Below are 17,686 nucleotides of genomic sequence, written 5' to 3' on the forward strand. Positions count from 1 at the left end.
ATATCAAATGAACGAATTATACACGGATTTTAAAGATGTTTCTTCCGTTAAAAACACGTTTAGGGGTTTGTTTTTGTTTTTGCTCCTCATCTACCCATTTCAATATTTAACCGTATTAATTGATAAAACCAAGGTACATATTACCACGCTAGCCTGTTCGTTATCATAGCCTAAATTCGTTCTATGTTTGTTTTATTTTATTACTATCGCTGGTGTTTCTTAAACGTCTGATGAATTTGCCAGTTTATACTAAAATAAAAGTGTTTCCGGCGGTCCCTAAAATTACTTCCGCGTCAAAGGTCGTTGTGTTTGATCAAGATGGCGGCGCCCTCAGAGCTGTTCTGCTGGAGGGGCGGGTGGGCTTTACCGTCGGTCCACGCCGACAGCCTCGTGGTCCTGGTGAGTCTCCGCGCCTGTTCGTGCACCTATAACCGGAGTGATGGTATAACCGGAGTGGTGAAGGTGAAACGCCTTATTGGAGCCGTACAGTAGTCTGTCTCTTTAGTCTCACCTGGCTGCTGTTCCATAATTCCTCAGATTATTCAAAGATCTTTGAGATTATTCCCCTTTACACGTTTTCACGGTTCTACAAATGACATCTAAAATATGCTTACCCCCTCTCCTTTTGATTCAACCCTCTAACTCGTTTTTAAACAGAAAAGCACCCAAAACACACCCCACCCTGAATGATCTCGGTGTGTTTTACCTGTGGATACAACCAGTGCAGAACTGAAGATCTGATCACCCAGAAAACAACCTGGACCACTAGTGTGTGCATCCTCCCTCACAGTGCAGAGTGGCTGTTATTTCTTGCAGGTCCAGCATTAGGATGAAAGAGTCTCTTCGTTTGTTCGTCTATAGTGGCAGGATGTTAAGTGGTGTTAAGTGAAATCTTGTCACTTACTTTGGACACAAGGGTTAAAACATTAAACACTTGTGTGCAAATACCACATGAAGCATGAAGGTAATTGTGTAAGGTTGTTTTAATCAGATGACGATCTGAATATTTCCGTCATATTTATCTACACACGCATATGTGTGTGTGTGTGTGTGAGAGAGAGAGAGAGAGATCGATCAAAATTGTAGTAAAGTACACAAAGTTGCCAGAGAACCTGGACGTTTCAGACAGAGTTCCTTCATCAGCAGTACACGCAAAGTGCTTGTGTGATATATATGATATAATTTAGCAAGCTGCCAAGCTGGACATGTAAATGTAACTTTCATTTAGCCATATAGCCCGGTTTCATGAACATTTTGTATTGGTGTAGAAGCACATATTTTATATGACCACAGATGTAGTACGCTGCGTGATCTGTCACAACAAGGTTCTTGCACATATTAGTTCCAGCTTGAAATGAATTGACACCCCAATCGAAATTTGTCCTCCGCTTTTAACCCATCTGTGCAGTCAGAATACACACACACACACTAGTGATTACTAGGGGGCTGTGGATCACACGTGGCCAGAGCGGTGGGCAGCCCTAGCCCGGCGCCCGGGGAGCAGTTGGGGTTAGGTGACTTGCTCAAGGGCACCTCAGTCACGGCCTGTCTGGGAATCGAACCCACGACCCTCCGGTCACAAGACCAGTTCCCTAACCGCCAGGCCATGACAGCTTTATAACATTAGAAGGCCTTCAGGCTGTGCAATATAAAACTCAGTCATATGTCTACCACTGTGCAACACACACATTTGACAAGTATTATAATTCTGCCTCAACACAACTACTGTCACATCACAACCTCACAACATCCATACACTATATGGAAAATGACCTCTAACCTCTGTTCTTATCATTTAAATACATTTATTCTCTGTAAATTGTAAATTTGTGTGTGTGTATATATATAATATTAGTCTCAACATTATGCACCTTACTCTTTAATCTTATACTTTTATACCTTCATGTTTGTACTGAAAATGAGATGCTTTCAATCTCACTGTACCTGTGTATAGCAACAGTAAAAGGCTAGTCTGTTCTGTCCTATTCTATTTTATTCTATTCTAAATGTGCTGCTTGTTTTTAACACCTCCTTTACTGGTTATAATAGATGATCAGAGAACATTTAAAGAACCATTAATACAGACATGTTTAGATTTTAAGGAGTTAACAGGTGGTTTCCTCACACCTGAAATGCAAATGGACAAATGCACAAAATTACCATGATGTGCATATTGTGACCACATGCTCAATAAAGCACCGTTATATCAGCTCTAATCATTCTGTGAGCCTGTGCCAGTATAGTTCTTAAGCCTTACATATTTGTATATTGAATATTTATGCGCACCTCAAATACCATTAATTTTTTTATTTGATGATTTATCTGAACAGAGGTATGTAGAATGTGTAATTTGTAGTGCTTCTTAATTACAGAATGTGCTGCTTAAATAAGCAGTGAGCCACTTCAGACTTTACTGTTACCACTGCAGACCTGCCCCTTCATCTGTTGTTACCATTACAGACCTGTCCCTACATCTGGTCTGTTACCATTGCAGACCTGCCCCTAGAACTGTTCTGTTACCACTGCAGACCTGCCCCTAGAACTGTTCTGTTACCACTGCAGACCTGCCCCTACATCTGTTCTGTTACCACTGCAGACCTGTCCCTACATCTGTTCTGTTACCACTGCAGACCTGCCCCTACATGTGTTCTGTTACCACTGCAGACCTGCCCCTACATCTGTTCTGTTACCACTGCAGACCTGCCCCTACATGTGTTCTGTTACCACTGCAGACCTGCCCCTACATGTGTTCTGTTACCACTGCAGACCTGCCCCTACATCTGTTCTGTTACCACTGCAGACCTGCCCCTACATCTGTTCTGTTACCACTGCAGACCTGCCCCTTCATCTGTTCTGTTACCACTGCAGACCTGCCCCTACATCTGTTGTTACCATTACAGTCCTGTCCCTACATCTGTTGTTACCATTACAGTCCTGTCCCTACATCTGTTCTGTTACTACTGCAGACCTGCCCCTAGAACTGTTCTGTTACCACTGCAGACCTGCCCCTACATGTTTCCTGTTACCACTGCAGACCTGCCCCTACATATGTTCTGTTACTACTGCAGACCTGCCCCTACATCTGTTCTGTTACCACTGCAGACCTGCCCCTTCATCTGTTGTTACCATTACAGACCTGTCCCTACATCTGGTCTGTTACCATTGCAGACCTGCCCCTAGAACTGTTCTGTTACCACTGCAGACCTGTCCCTACATCTGTTCTGTTACCACTGCAGACCTGTCCCTACATCTGTTCTGTTACCACTGCAGACCTGCCCCTACATCTGTTCTGTTACCACTGCAGACCTGTCCCTACATCTGTTCTGTTACCACTGCAGACCTGTCCCTACATCTGTTCTGTTACCATTACAGTCCTGCCCCTTCATCTGTTCTGTTACCACTGCAGACCTGCCCCTACATCTGTTCTGTTACCACTGCAGACCTGCCCCTACATATGTTCTGTTACTACTGCAGACCTGCCCCTACATCTGTTCTGTTCTGTTGTTGATTTTGGCTGTTTGCATTGTTTTTGTTGACTGCTTATTCAGGACGTAGATTCATGGGCTTAAAAACACGTATAATGTGGTTAAAAGAATTGGAAGTATTTCCTGATGGAGTAATATTGGAGGTAGAGTAATATTGGAGGTAGAGTAATATTGGAAAGTATCCCTTGACTTGTCTTACTTTTCCACTGTCTTTCCACCACACCAGGACGTCTCTGTCCATGTCTCTGTAACACCACAATGGTTGTGTGGAATTAATGCAGGCCAGTATGTGGTTCCCAGCTTTCCCAGTGTTTAGACTTGCAAATGATCTGGGTTGTTTCTGAGAAAACAGACTCCCTGTTTAAAATCCTCCTGGTGAGTTCTGCTCTGGCGTTCTCCATACTGACTAAAACTACATACTACATTCCAACAGATGGTAATGCTTTTAGGAAAACTATCCCCAAGGATTGTGGAATCACCTTTTCTCCTCAGACAGCATACTGTAATAATTAAGCAATGTAAAAGCTACAGGCTATATTTTGGCCTGCCCCATTTAAGGGGCTTTTTGTAAGTTATGTTGAGAACTTTCCTCTCCTTGGTGGTCGGGGAGAAAAGGCCGGTGGTGTTTTTTCTGTCTCTGTAGTGCGGTCTGTTGCAAGCAGCTAGTGACACGTCGTTACTCTGACTCCATTTGACTGGAAACATATAGTGAAATTCCATCTAGAATTTTCCTAGTCATTTCTCTGGAGATCCAGGTTTTTATAATTTTGCTGTGTCTGACTTTGCTTTTTGTGGTTTTAGTATATAGCATGAGAGAGGCAGCAAGATATCACTTAATCTACAACATCTATCACTATCCAAACCCACAAAACGTTTTAGACTGATGAGGTGAGTAATTCTCAGACATCAAATAGCTGGGAGCAGAAGGTGGTGGGTGATCTGGAGGGGAGTTGTCTGGACGTGCAGCCTGGTGTTGTGCTGTGAAGTATTAACAGTATTTTCATGCGTTAGTCTGGCCTAGAGCAACGTTCCCGTTTGCGTTTCTGTTGGACCAGGCTGGGCTTTTACGTCTCTGCTTTTATGATATACAGTTAAATGCTATGGAGGAATTCACTAATCATATGAAGCCATGATGTCAGCCTTTCATGTTTGTAATGGGGCTGGTCCAACTGGCTGTACTACTACAACCAGGGGAGAAATATGGGGAATTTGAGTTTAGCTTCAATATCTCATCGCTCCACTATATGCCTGACAGATGGTGTATTGCACAGCAGAAGTGAACACCTAGATCCCAAACAACACCTGATTTCAATTATTAGCTGAAAATAGCTGAATTAGCTGAAAAAATACAAGTGCATTAGAGTGACTATGTGAAGATGTTGTCAACACTTCAGTTTGGGGATCTGTTTTTTTAAACTGTGCCATCAGCTTTGATACTGATAACAGCTATAATGGCCAAAGTATGAATTCCTCAACGAAGTTACCAAGTGCTCTGGAGAATGAAGGGATGCAGCATTTAAAGCGTTAGCACCGTTAGCTAGCGTTAGCTTGCGTTAGCTAGCGTTAGTCTTCTTGGGGAGTCCTGCTTTTCACTCTCTACTTTTCTCTTTGTAGTTCTTCAAAAGTCTTTGTACAGCAACGTTTAAGACCTGAGGACATGATGGAAGAAATTAGCAGTGTTTCCATGACATTGCGCCCCCCCTCCCCCAGTTTATTTCTGTTTCTCCCTCGCTCTCTCTCTTCCTCTCTTCCTTCACCACGTCTTTTCTCTGCAGGTACAGTCTTGCCATCTTCCTCCTGCATGATAAAACATCACGTCTGCTGTGGGCCTCGGTGACAGAAGTGATGAGTGTGTCCTGTACGCTGCCATGTTGTCTGAGTCCTTGTTGACATCAGGATTTCTTTCCTTGTTGTGGTTTTCATGCTGTTGCTTCTCAGATTTTGTTTTAACTTTTCACTGAATCTTTTTGCTTTTTATTGAGATACGTTTTGACATTTTTGCAGACAAGTAAATACCAATAATATAATTTGGGTTCTTCGCGGATGTGCTGGAAAGTTTGGTTTGGTCCTGGTGATGGAGCAGCTGTGTGGAGGTGGAGGTGGTGGGTGTCCAGCTGTGTGATGGTGGAGGTGGGTGTCCAGCTGTGTGGTGGTGGAGGTGGTGGGTGTCCAGCTGTGTGGAGGTGGTGGTGGGTGTCCAGCTGTGTGGAGGTGGAGTTGGGTGTCCAGCTGTGGGGAGGTGGAGTTGGGTGTCCAGCTGTGTGGAGGTGGTGGGTGTCCAGCTGTGTGATGGTGGAGGTGGGTGTCCAGCTGTGTGGTGGTGGGTGTCCAGCTGTGTGGTGGAGGTGGTGGGTGTCCAGCTGTGTGGAGGTGGAGGAGGTGGAGGTCCAGCTGTGTGGAGGTGGAGGTCCAGCTGTGTGGTGGAGGTGGAGGTGGTGGGTGTCCAGCTGTGTGGTGGAGGTGGAGGTGGAGGTGGTGGGTGTCCAGCTGTGTGATGGTGGAGGAGGTGGTGGGTGTCCAGCGTGGCTTTTTTTCCTGTAAGAGGAACACTGATCTATTCTCCTGAGATGAACCCAGTGCACTGGTGTCTGCTACTGCTGGGACCAACAGACCCCGAATCTAGACCACATTAGATCCTTACCACAATTGTTCAGAACCTGATCTCCAGCTTTAAACATGGTTTACTATTTCTGATAGGCTGGATGGTGAGGACTAGGACACAAACCCCCCATGTCCCCATGTCTCCAGCCCTTACCCTAGACTGTCTCTGTGTCTCTTAGCCAATCCCCTGTCAGACCCTACAAGCATCTTCTCGTCCTTACAAACCTGCTGCCAACTGGATAGAAGCCGTGGACTGTTAGACTGTTCAAAAACCTCACACCCTATCATAAACACGCTGTGCTGAAAAGGTCGTCACCAGTGGATACGACCTCTCCACAAGCTTCCCTACAGGCCGTGGTGTCTTTGTTGCCTGAGGCCAAGCTGTTTCACTAATGTCTGTGGGGGTTTGGCGTCTTTGCTCTTGATGGTAACATCCTGTCTGTTTCTCATAGTTTGTTTTCTGTTCTGGCTGGGTGTCATAGCCACAGCTAGCGTAAGGTTTGTAGACGGTGATGATGCTCTTCCTGTTTCATAAGGCCTCCTGGTCCTCTGCCCTGTCTGATTCTTTCAAATGTGGATGAAATCTCCATACCCATCTGACACCCAGAAGGCTGCAGCTAAACAGCCCTAGTTTAGACTCAGTAGTGTGCATGTGTCCTACTTACCAAGCAGTTTCATCACAATGAGCTCTGCACCAGTGAGTGTGAATCACAGGGCTGGATATGTTTGTGATGAGAAATCTCTAGTCCTCTTGGCCGTTTCTGCAAAATGGTCAAAATATGTTACATTGCTGAACAGCAGTAGAAACCTCAGAGCTGCCTGTACTACCTACATATGATATTTGAATATTCTGGTGTAAAAGATGTAGAGATACAGGATGTCCTTCATAAATCCTTCTCCATCTTCACCGCTGATGAAGGTCTTCTCTCCAGACCTTCATCTTCACCGCTGATGAAGGTCTTCTCTCCAGACCTTCATCTTCACCGCTGATGAAGGTCTTCTCTCCAGACCTTCATCTTCACCGCTGATGAAGGTCTTCTCTCCAGACCTTCATCTTCACTGCTGATGAAGGTCCTCTCTCCAGACCTTCATCTTCACCGCTGATGAAGGTCTTCTCTCCAGACCTTCTTCACTGCAGTCTTGACTGTTTTGATCTCTGCAGTATGCTGCAGTAACTCATCTGAGATCTTCTTCAGAGTTCATGCAGATATGAGCAGATCCATGAAGTAGCCAAACAGCTTGGTGCAGTATATGATCATTGTTTGGTTTCTGCATGTTGGACAATCATTAGTGCTATAAGCCTCTCCTGATTGGCTAGGTTAGTCACATGACTCCAGAACAAAACTAGAAGTGCATTGTTGGCGCTAAGTGTGTCTTGGCTACGTTACATTTGAAGTAAGCAGTAAATTGTTTGATTTTCTTTTCTTTCAGTCTGGCATTGAATTGTCTTTGGTCTAAAATCTCTTGCTAAATTTGTTTCTGTAATGTCTTTTGTGTCTAATGTAGTCAATGTCTCTGATCTAGGATCAGTTTTATATGAAGTCCTAGCATGGGTAATGGAATGGCTAATCAACACTGATGCGTGAGTGGTGTTTGTTTTGGGTTCTTAAGTGGTCTTTTACTTTTCCAGGCATATGCACGCTTCACTGGGGCTCCACTGAACATCCACATGTTGTCCAACCCATGGAGGAGTCCCACAGGTACGTCTCCTGGGGGGGGTGGTGCCTCCTGGTTATTCCATATTTATGTAAGCCAGTTGCTTTTATCCTGATTACGTTACCTCTTGTGGCAGAACGAGTCAAATGCAAAAGCTGGTACAGATGGTTCTGGTACGGATGGTTCTGGTACGGATGGTTCTGGTACAGATGGTTCTGGTACGGACGGTTCTGGTACAGATGGGCCGGGTTTGACCCTATCTGACCTATCTGACCTTCTCTGTCCTATTGAACTTCCTCTCGTGTTCTTTGTCTTCCGTGTGTTTGACCTGCACGGCACTTTCTGATGCTCTGTTTTTAGTGTTTAATTTTTTTTTCTCGTGCGTGATATACCAGCAGACAATAACTTTATTATTTGCCAATAAGGAAAAAAAATTATGTATTTGTAACATAATTATAAATGTATCATTAATATTCAATATTGACATTTTAACCAATAATTACCTTTTTCATGTAATTTTTATCTATCTAGCAGATCTTCTGGTAAATGTAGGCATTGTTTGAATGTTTCAACAGGTGTATATATAAAAAAGTAATGAAACTCTGAGAAAGACTAAAAAAATAAAATGTGATGTTCCCATTTGTGTTGAGTATGCACGACATGTGTTTACAAAAGTTATATAATGTCAAATTCACCTGTGACATGGCTGTGTAAAATGAATGATCCATTTTTAGTCTGCAGTAGTAGATAGTAACAGCAGTAATAAACTACTACCAGCTTACTACAAGTAGCACAGTGCCATAGTAAAGCATGTGATGTGTGACATCACACACCGGGGTGTGAGAAGAACACGATCATCTCGTAGCAGCACGTGGACTCTGAGTTCTGTGTGATCTCATCCAGGTTCCCTCCCTGCCCTGAAGACCAGAGACGAGGGAGCCTTCTCACAGCCCAGTAAGATCATCACCCACCTCAGGAAGCAGGTAACACCTCCTCTTCTGCTCATCAGCAGGTCCTTCAGATGTTTCCATCTCTGAAGGTTGGATGCTCTTCAAAGGAAAGTCTGTTAATTCAGCACATGGTGTTACTGAGGTTTTGCAGAAGATGGTACATCGTGTGGAACCCTCAGAGCCAGGAGTGTTATCTTGTGCTGTTAAATGTTTTAGTTAAGTGAACTATGCACAACAGTGTAATTGCATAACAAGCGTTTCCTGCTGGGGAGAAGCTCACCCTGAACTCTCCTGCAGGACACTCCATCTCCTCCACGTCCTGCTGGTTTTCTTTGTTTGACAAACAGGGAGTTTGCTGGAAAGTTGTGGTGCCCTCCAGCGCGAGCAGATTAGTGTTTCCCACGAGGATTATAAACACGTTTAGGAGCATTTAAACCACATGGTTTTCCTGTTGTTATGAACCTGAGGCTCGGTTCACTACAGCTCACCATTAGATTTCATTTATAGTGAGTAGAGTTGTACACGGTTCACACATCAGCTTGTATTTAGTCTTTATGACTTTCACCGCTGTCTTTTACACCATGAACTTTAGTCCTTCACACTAATTTAAGGTTTGTTAGATTGTTATTCTGGGTTGTGAAAACATGACATCAACCCAACTAGTCTGTGTTGTGTTGCAGAAATACAACGCGGACTACGACCTGTCGGCTAAAGAGGGCGCAGACACGCTTGCCTTCATATCTTTGCTTGAGGAGAAGCTCATACCTGCTCAGGTGAGCAGTGCACGTGGAACAGTGTTGTGATCCCGCAGAGAGGAACGATCCTGTCCTGACCTTACTGGGAGCAGAAGAGAGAGAGTAAGACAGGAGGAGTGCAGTTGTGGAAGTGGTTGAGGACCAGGCTGTCCACACTCCTTTATCACATGCTGTTTTCCTCCCTCCCTTCTTCTCTCCTCTCATCCTTCTCCTAAACGCCTCATTAGTAAGTGGAGAGATGGTGGGTTATTATCAGCATTTATTGGCCGATGTATAAAAATTCCTAACAGTTTTCCTTTAGTGCAAGCCAGTGGGGCTAATTAACTTCTCCACTACTAAAACTAGAGTGAGCGTGGCATTAGCACTCTGGGGCTTCGTTATTGCTACATTCACAACACAATTACTCTTAACAACTTGACCAGGACATCCACACCATGATTAACATTTGGAGACATTTTAGAGTAAAGATCTCATGAACATTTAAAGTAGCTTCTTATTTTCTATATGTCTCTTTCTTCCGCTCTCTGCCCCCCCCCCCCCCCAAGATCTACGCCCTGTGGATCGATCCTAAGAACTACGTGGAGGTGACTCGTCGCTGGTACGCGGAGAACATCCCCTTCCCCCTGAACTTCGTCCTGCCCGGCCGCATGCAGCACAAGCAGCTGGAGAGGTTGCGTCTCATGCGGGGAGACGGGGCTCTGGAGGCGGGCGAGGAGGTGGAGAAGGAGGTGAAGGGGCGGAGAGCTCGGACAAGGAGCGGAGGGGGGCCGGAGCTTTACTAAAATATAGCTTTACTCATCCTGGTTGTTTATTTGGGTGACGTGTCAGGGTGTTTATCCGTCACCCAGACAAGCAAGATGTTTATGTGCATTTTAATATGGCAGCCAAGAGATTTGGGATAAGTAAACTTACGTCAAAGGCACGTTTAATTATATAGCACTTTTTATCTGGGGAAGTATCTGTGACACATAAACACTTCAGAGACGAGCAGACTCCTGTTTCATCACCACTCGCCGATGTAGCTTCAGTAATGATGACATGGAGGCCAGTGTGGTGACCACATGGTCCTGATGGTGGCATGGAGATTTATTCTCTGTAGGAACAAAATGACTTCACAATGTGATTACAAAGAGCTCTAGGGAAATAACTGTTTTTTTTTCCCTTTATAACATCTGGTTTTTCTGTCTGTTTGTCTGAAGCTGTACCGTGATGCTCGGGAGTGCATGAATCTTCTCTCTCAACGCCTCGGATCAAACAGATTTTTCTTTGGCGATTCGTGAGTCAGAATTGATAAAAAACCACATGGGCTACTCTGTTAATAAGAGGCGCATCTAAACACTTTTCTGATAAGCTTATTTCCTTGGTTGAAACCAGACCCATCAGCCTGGACACATCCACACACCGTGTGTTGCTAGGACCTTATATGCTAACAACAGCGCACACATTAAAATGGGCAGTGAAGCATGTATGTATGTGTGTGTGTATTTATGTATGTGTGTATACATGTATGAATCCCCAGTGACTGCTCTGCTTTCTTTTGTATGTTAAGGACAACTATCTTACATCCTCATGACTGATATGAGGCTTTTAGAAAATTTATCTTTATAGCTGGGACATACCAGTTAATAACTGCTAGTGCTGATATCCTATAGAATATAAACAGTTTGTGTGACATTGGCACTAACTACGTCTTAGTCCAGTGGATTAGGATTGTCTAATAAAATACTGTGTTTGAACTGTAGCCGACTGCTTTAGCTATGTCTCGTGTATAAATCTAGTGTTAGATCCTTAGCTTTGCTAAACTTAGGTCACTGTTGATGCTGTTATGGAAATGTAGTCGTTTACATAACTACTTGTAGTTACTTGTGAATAAAGCTACAGTCAGGCCAATTACATTTATTTGTTTATGAGTGATTTGGTGCTAATAACTCTGCTAAATGAATCAAGTGTTTAATATTCATCGATTCAGATAAACATTGTCTTGTGTACAAGTGATAGTTAGTCAAAGGTTTTTTAATGATTGTTAATGGCTACTAATATATCTCAATGTGATTTCCTTTGGGAAATCCTTTTGTGACAATAGTTTATATATTTTCCTTTTTTTCTTAGTTTATCGTGTAAGTGTTGTGGTTAGTCTGTAACATTTCGAGCAGCCCTTGAACACTAATGTTAGTTAACTACTCCAAACACAGATTTGTACAAGAATCTGCTGTGTCTGAGTGCAACAGCCTTTTAGAGTATGTCTGCATTTTTATGTCAAGGCTGATTTTTGGGAACTGAACCAGATCAATGATTTAACTTCTCATGTACTGCCAACTCCTCTGTGAGCACTTGAGTCTCGGCCCTCTGCTGTAGCTCTGTAGTTTACGTCCAGACTGGTTCAGGCCCTCCAGGACAGACTGGTTCAGGTCTTCCAGGACAGACTGGTTCAGGTCTTCCAGGACAGACTGGTTCAGGTCTTCCAGTACAGACTGGTTCAGGTCTTCCAGTACAGACTGGTTCAGGCCGTCCAGTACAGACTGGTTCAGGCCGTCCAGTACAGACTGGTTCAGGTCTTCCAGGACAGACTGGTTCAGGTCTTCCAGGACAGACTGGTTCAGGTCTTCCAGGACAGACTGGTTCAGGTCTTCCAGGACAGACTGGTTCAAGCCGTCCAGGACAGACTGGTTCAAGCCGTCCAGGACAGACTGGTTCAGGTCTTCCAGGACAGACTGGTTCTGACGCCAGTGTTCTGCTGTGACCCACAGGCCCTCCTCTCTGGACGCCTACGTGTTTGGCCACCTGGCACCTCTACTGAAGATCAAACTGCCCAACAGCAAACTGCAGCAGCACCTGAAGGATTTGGACAACCTGGACAACTTCTGCTCCAACATCCTGTCCATCTACTTCCCCAGCGAGACTCCAGGTGAGGAACCACACACTCGTGTGAACATTTCAGTTAACTTATCTCGGGTGTAGTAGTAAAACGTTACGAACAGTCTAGGTTATATAATACACAACATCTTTCCTATGTAGGTCATATTTGAGTGGCTCATATTTAATAGCAAAATGCTAGTGTGGTCTTGCCATCATGTACAAGCGATGTGAAGTCTGTGAGTCTTCATGTTGACAGAGGGGGTGGAGCAGGCAGCGTCCAGCACACAGGAGGGGAGTGACCCCCACCACCAGCCTTACAAGAGACACAAACAGCTGCTCTCCGTCCTGGTGGCGGTGGCCGCCATGTTGAGCTACGCTCTCCTTTCGGGCATTGTTGCTATTGAGCATGTGCAGGAGGAGGGGCCAAGAGGAGGCTCCGCCTCCATCGGCCCCGCCCATGAGGAAGAGGAAGAGTGATGCAGGGTGGAACAGGAAGTGTACTGAGCTTCATGTTCTGGGAAAGGTCAAGACTCTGTGATGCTATTGGTGCTTTGGTTTGGTTTTCCTAATATGATTTATTATGATATAATTTATTTGACATTTTCCACATTTTCCCTATCTTTCTTGTTTTGTGTTATAAATTGTAGTGCTTTCTGGGTTTTCTTTTCTCTTATAGTCTGTTAATAGTTTCAGTTCAGCAGACTCGTGTATTGTACAAAGATTCTGCAGAACAAGAACTAAAAACTGAACCAAACCTACCAATGAGTCCAGAAACAATTAAATAATAAAGTATGATGAGGGAATTCATTTCTCCGTTGGGTAGGAGCTGAACTGTTCTCATACCACATGAACTGTTCTCATACCACATGAAACAAAACTGTTGCCTTCTTGCTGTCTTTACTGAAACGTACATTCCTGCTTGTCTTTGCAATTACACGTCTGTGCTGTTTAGAATAATCCCACCAGTGTCCAAGGGAGATCAGAATAATGGCTGTGCTTGCCACAGTCATTATTATTATTTTATTTTTTTATATTGTGTGTTTTGTGCTAGTTTTAATCTGTTTCTTTGAAGTCATTATTTTTATTTTTCCTAGTTATTGATAATTGTTGATATTGTTATAGCATTAGAGCGTTAAACTGAAACCCAGGCTAAATGCTTCTTTGCTCTTTAATAGCTCTTACCAAAGCATTTGGTTTGCCTGCATTTCCTGCACTTCCTGCACAGTTGCATGACGGTGTGTGTGCATGTGTTGTCAGTGTATATACACCATGTCTGCAGTGTGTGAACAGATGGCAAAATACATAGAATGATCATTTACAGGCAGGTTGGAAAGATTTAGAAGACAAGACCTCCGTCCTTCAGATTATCCAGCTTCTCCCACTCAGTTTTCCAGCGTGAAAACGTAGTAGTTGTGTTAGCTGGTCAATCACCTACATGTTATTACAAAATAAATCAAAATATACAAAATATGGGACCACATAGGAATTCCATTTTATGATTTGAATGCTTTTTGCTGAAGATGCTTGTGATATGAAGGCATCACCTCCACCCAGTGCTTAATTTGTAAATCATACGATGCCGAAACAAGCATGAGACAAGGAGTCACTGATGCCAACAATGTCACCGGATCGCACACAAACCACACTCACACCTGCCCCAATAACATCTCCACTGTGCTGATTCATTTGGGACTCAACCACACTCACACCTGCCCCAATAACATCTCCACTGTGCTGATTCATTTGGGACTCAACCACACTCACACCTGCCCCAATAACATCTCCACTGTGCTGATTCATTTGGGACTCAACCACACTCACACCTGCCCCAATAACATCTCCACTGTGCTGCCTTCATTTGCTTCAAGTCTCGGTTGTTTAGTAGTACAATCAGATGCTTTTTTTGTGGGGAAAAAAAAAGGGAAAGCAAGTTTGACTGTCTTTTCGACATATTGATTGCGGTTATTTTGACAAATTTTTATTATTGACCCACATAAACCGTAAAACTGATTTGCAATTTATTTGTGTTTTATTATATTTTTGTGTATAATAATAAAAATGCCCATGACTTTGGACTAGGGCCGTGTGAGGGGGCGGATGCTTTATTGGGGAGACACGGAAAGGCATCGCTAAAAGGGAGAGCTCTTATGTGATTTAGGAAGCCTGAATGTGGATCTTGTGTTTAAAAATGTATTTTATATAATTATTTGTTCAATTAATTGGTTCAACGCAGACAGATTTCTTCATAATTTATAATTAGTAGGCTTGAAAGTTCCCGGATCAAGATGAAGTTACCCTTCAAAATGAAAGAGTTCCCGGATCCTGTTCTGGTAAGATCCAGCTCAAATTAAACCCTGGTTCCACCATCCTTGGGCTCACACCCGTCACACTCTTGGGCTCACACCCGTCACACTCTTGGGCTCACACCCGTCACACTCTTGGGTTCACACCCGTCACACTCTTGGGCTCACACCCGTCACACTCTTGGGTTCACACCCGTCACACTCTTGGGCTCACACCCGTCACACTCTTGGGCTCACACCCGTCACACTCTTAGGCTCACACCCGTCACACTCTTGGGCTCACACCCGTCACACTCTTGGGCTCACACCCGTCACACTCTTGGGCTCACACCCGTCACACTCTTGGGTTCATACCCGTCACACTCTTGGGCTCACACCCGTCACACTCTTAGGCTCACACCCGTCACACTCTTGGGCTCACACCCGTCACACTCTTGGGCTCACACCCGTCACACTCTTGGGCTCACACCCGTCACACTCTTAGGCTCACACCCGTCACACTCTTGGGTTCACACCCATCACACTCTTGGGTTCACACCCGTCACACTCTTGGGTTCACACCCGTCACACTCTTGGGTTCACACCCGTCACACTCTTAGGCTCACACCTGTCACACTCTTGGGTTCACACCCGTCACACTCTTAGGCTCACACCCATCACACTCTTGGGTTCACACCCGTCACACTCTTGGGTTCACACCCGTCACCGTGTTCCTCTCTGTTTTACTCTAATTCTAGTGTAATGTCCTCCATGCAGCTCCAGGTCTCGGTGCAGTCGGGCTGCTCTGTGACAGTTTCACTTCCTTCAGCCGTTTTCCAGCAGTCTGAATGAAGACTTGTGTAGTGAGCTCAGTCAGGAAGGCTGAAGTCATCCCGTCTTGCTGGGTTATGTAAGAGCCCACTTCCACACTTTCTCCACAGAGGTTTTTCTGTCGGGTTTCCTTTTTTTTCCCCTGCTTACGAAAGGTTTGTGTATCAGGGGAATACTGTTCTAGGGGTGAAGGAAGTGCCGTGTACAGTGATATCAAGAATTCACACTGTACACACACACAGCTGTGTTACAGCTGCTCTGTCTGGGCTTAGTAACTGTTTCATTCATGCACATTTTGACGATCAGCACCATCATTGTAAAAAGAGAAGGAATGTTATGAGTTGAACAGCTGTCATCCAGGTATTCTGCTCCGCTCGTCATGTGACCTTCTTGAACCTGAGTTCTTGTATTGATCATCACAATAAATGTGCACTAGTGCGTGGAGGCGTCACCTGCTGGTGTCCCTCTACCAAAAACTTTAAGACACATCAGAAACTGGGCTTAGTAACACAACCACTAGACGCTGATGATGGGTGAGATCCACTACAGTAGCTGGGTGAGGATCTAGAGGTGCTGGTCTGAGACACGGCGTTCAGGAGAGCTGGAGGTTCTCACCCACCACACTGGTCCAAACATCTGTTGCTGAACTTGTATTGATTGTACTTGTCTTCTCTCCCCTCCTGGTTTTTGTAAATATGTGTTTAATATGATATATATTTTTCATAATTTATGGGCAAATAAAAGTGCTTTGAAGTGCTTTGTCTCATGGTGTCGTTTTGTGTGCTGTGGTACGTTGGTCGTTGCCTGCGTGGTAGTGTTGATGTAATCTTGGTCTTGAGCTTGTTATTGTGACACAGTTGAGGAGTTTCTGCCCGTTTGGAAAAGTGCACTGGGTCAGTCTCATTCTCTTAAATCTTGTTTTCTCAGTCTCGTTCTTCTGTTTGTGTGTTTATCATTATTTCCTCCACTCTCCATCTGTATCTGTTCATGTGTGTTTGTGTGTGACTGGGTAGAGCAGGTCTAAGTGTTTCTGAGCGTTTGGTGGTGTTTCTAGGTTGGGGTAGGTTGGGGGCTTTTGTCTGTATTGCTCCCTGGGGACACACATCTGGATATTACAACATGGCTAAGGAATCTCCCCCTGGCTCCTGTTCACTCCAGGGTTTGTTTTGGTGTGGGGGAGTGTGTGGAAACTTTGTGAAAGAGCCCTAATTTAGAGCAATGATTGCTCCCCATACACCCACCCAACCGGACTGAAGGAAATCCCTGTGTGTGTGTGTGTATGTGTGTGTGTGTGTGTGTGCGCACACGCATGCGCATATGCTTATGCATGTTTGTCCTTCTGTAGAATATAAGTGAAATCACAGTAAATGTATGAAGTTCAATGACCTCAAAAGTCATTTTGAATCTCTCCAGAAGAGGAGAAACACCCTGTACTTTTGTTCCGTTTGGTCGCGTTGGCTCTGTGAGGATCAGGGTTAATGTCTAAAAATGCGGGTCATGACTGTGTCTGCTTCTAGTTTAGGTCAGAGGCAAGAAAGGTGTGAGTCATGCTTTCAGAACAGTGCGGAGCTTAGAAAAACCCTGAAACTCAGATTTTCTTGTCTGGGAAGGGGCATCTTTGTACAAGCCACCTGTTCGACACCGAGACAGTATTGCCTGTTTAGCGTGGCCCCTTCAGCAGATACTCTGTGTTTAAAGGTGTATCTGCTGTTCTGAATCCCCAGTGAAAATGAAGTATGAGAGAAAATATTCCCCCAGCACCTGCTGCTAAAAGTGGTTGCTAAAGCAACTCGGTAGTAATCAAAAATAAACATTTTTCCGGGAACAGAGTCAAAGACTGAACATTTAGCCACTTTCACGTCATTAGTCGCTCAAGTTAAAAGTTATATAAAGTTTCCAGTCTTTTTTTTTTTTTGAGTCTCATCATACTGGAAGCTACAGGTTGTTTCACATAAAACAATAAGACCATTCAGTGTTGTAATGAAAATGGACCGTATTCAAGAATCCAAGAATACTTTAAAGTATTCAAGACTGGACAAGGTCTCCGAGGTCACGGGGTCACAGGGTCATGTGTTACTTGCCTTAAGGGGTCGACTGTGTAGTCTTGCAACTGTCCGTGTACTTTTCGTTTCAAAAGTTGCTTTATTTCCCCTCCTCTTGTGTTTCGTGTTGAAGATTGAACTATTCAAGCGTACAAAACCACAGACTTCATTAAGTTATAAGAATGATTGGTGACCGATATTAATACACGGGGTTTATTATCATCGTTC

General features: G+C 44.3%; 1 protein-coding gene across 4 annotated transcripts; it reads left to right on the plus strand.

Annotated features, from left to right (window-relative positions):
- Positions 1–304: 304 nt before the first annotated feature.
- mtx1a (metaxin 1a) lies at positions 305–16,172 on the plus strand. 4 transcript variants are annotated; one of them, XM_076986730.1, is made up of 9 exons: positions 305–399; positions 7,717–7,786; positions 8,646–8,725; positions 9,373–9,465; positions 9,993–10,175; positions 10,647–10,723; positions 10,822–10,912; positions 12,195–12,352; positions 12,560–12,753. In XM_076986730.1, exons 1-9 carry the CDS (start codon positions 319–321, stop codon positions 12,600–12,602), a joined length of 876 nt encoding a protein of 291 aa, XP_076842845.1. In that variant the 5' UTR covers positions 305–318; the 3' UTR covers positions 12,603–12,753. The 4 variants fall into 4 exon arrangements, with proteins under 4 accessions (XP_076842845.1, XP_076842844.1, XP_076842846.1 ...); XM_076986731.1 differs by lacking the exon at positions 10,822–10,912 and adding an exon at positions 658–768 and having other exon boundaries at positions 308–399; positions 12,560–16,172; XM_076986729.1 differs by lacking the exon at positions 10,822–10,912 and having other exon boundaries at positions 12,560–16,172.
- The last annotated feature ends 1,514 nt before the right edge of the window (positions 16,173–17,686 follow it).

Source organism: Brachyhypopomus gauderio, unplaced genomic scaffold, assembly GCF_052324685.1.
Source record: "Brachyhypopomus gauderio isolate BG-103 unplaced genomic scaffold, BGAUD_0.2 sc49, whole genome shotgun sequence".
Taxonomy (NCBI): domain Eukaryota; kingdom Metazoa; phylum Chordata; class Actinopteri; order Gymnotiformes; family Hypopomidae; genus Brachyhypopomus; species Brachyhypopomus gauderio.

Bases quoted from the DNA above. Each gene is read 5' to 3' on its own strand.
- mtx1a (XM_076986729.1), top strand. From the start codon at position 319: ATGGCGGCGCCCTCAGAGCTGTTCTGCTGGAGGGGCGGGTGGGCTTTA. The intron at 10,724-12,194 runs GTGAGTCAGAAT...TGTGACCCACAG, and splicing joins AGATTTTTCTTTGGCGATTC to GCCCTCCTCTCTGGACGCCT. The intron at 12,353-12,559 runs GTGAGGAACCAC...TCATGTTGACAG, and splicing joins CTTCCCCAGCGAGACTCCAG to AGGGGGTGGAGCAGGCAGCG.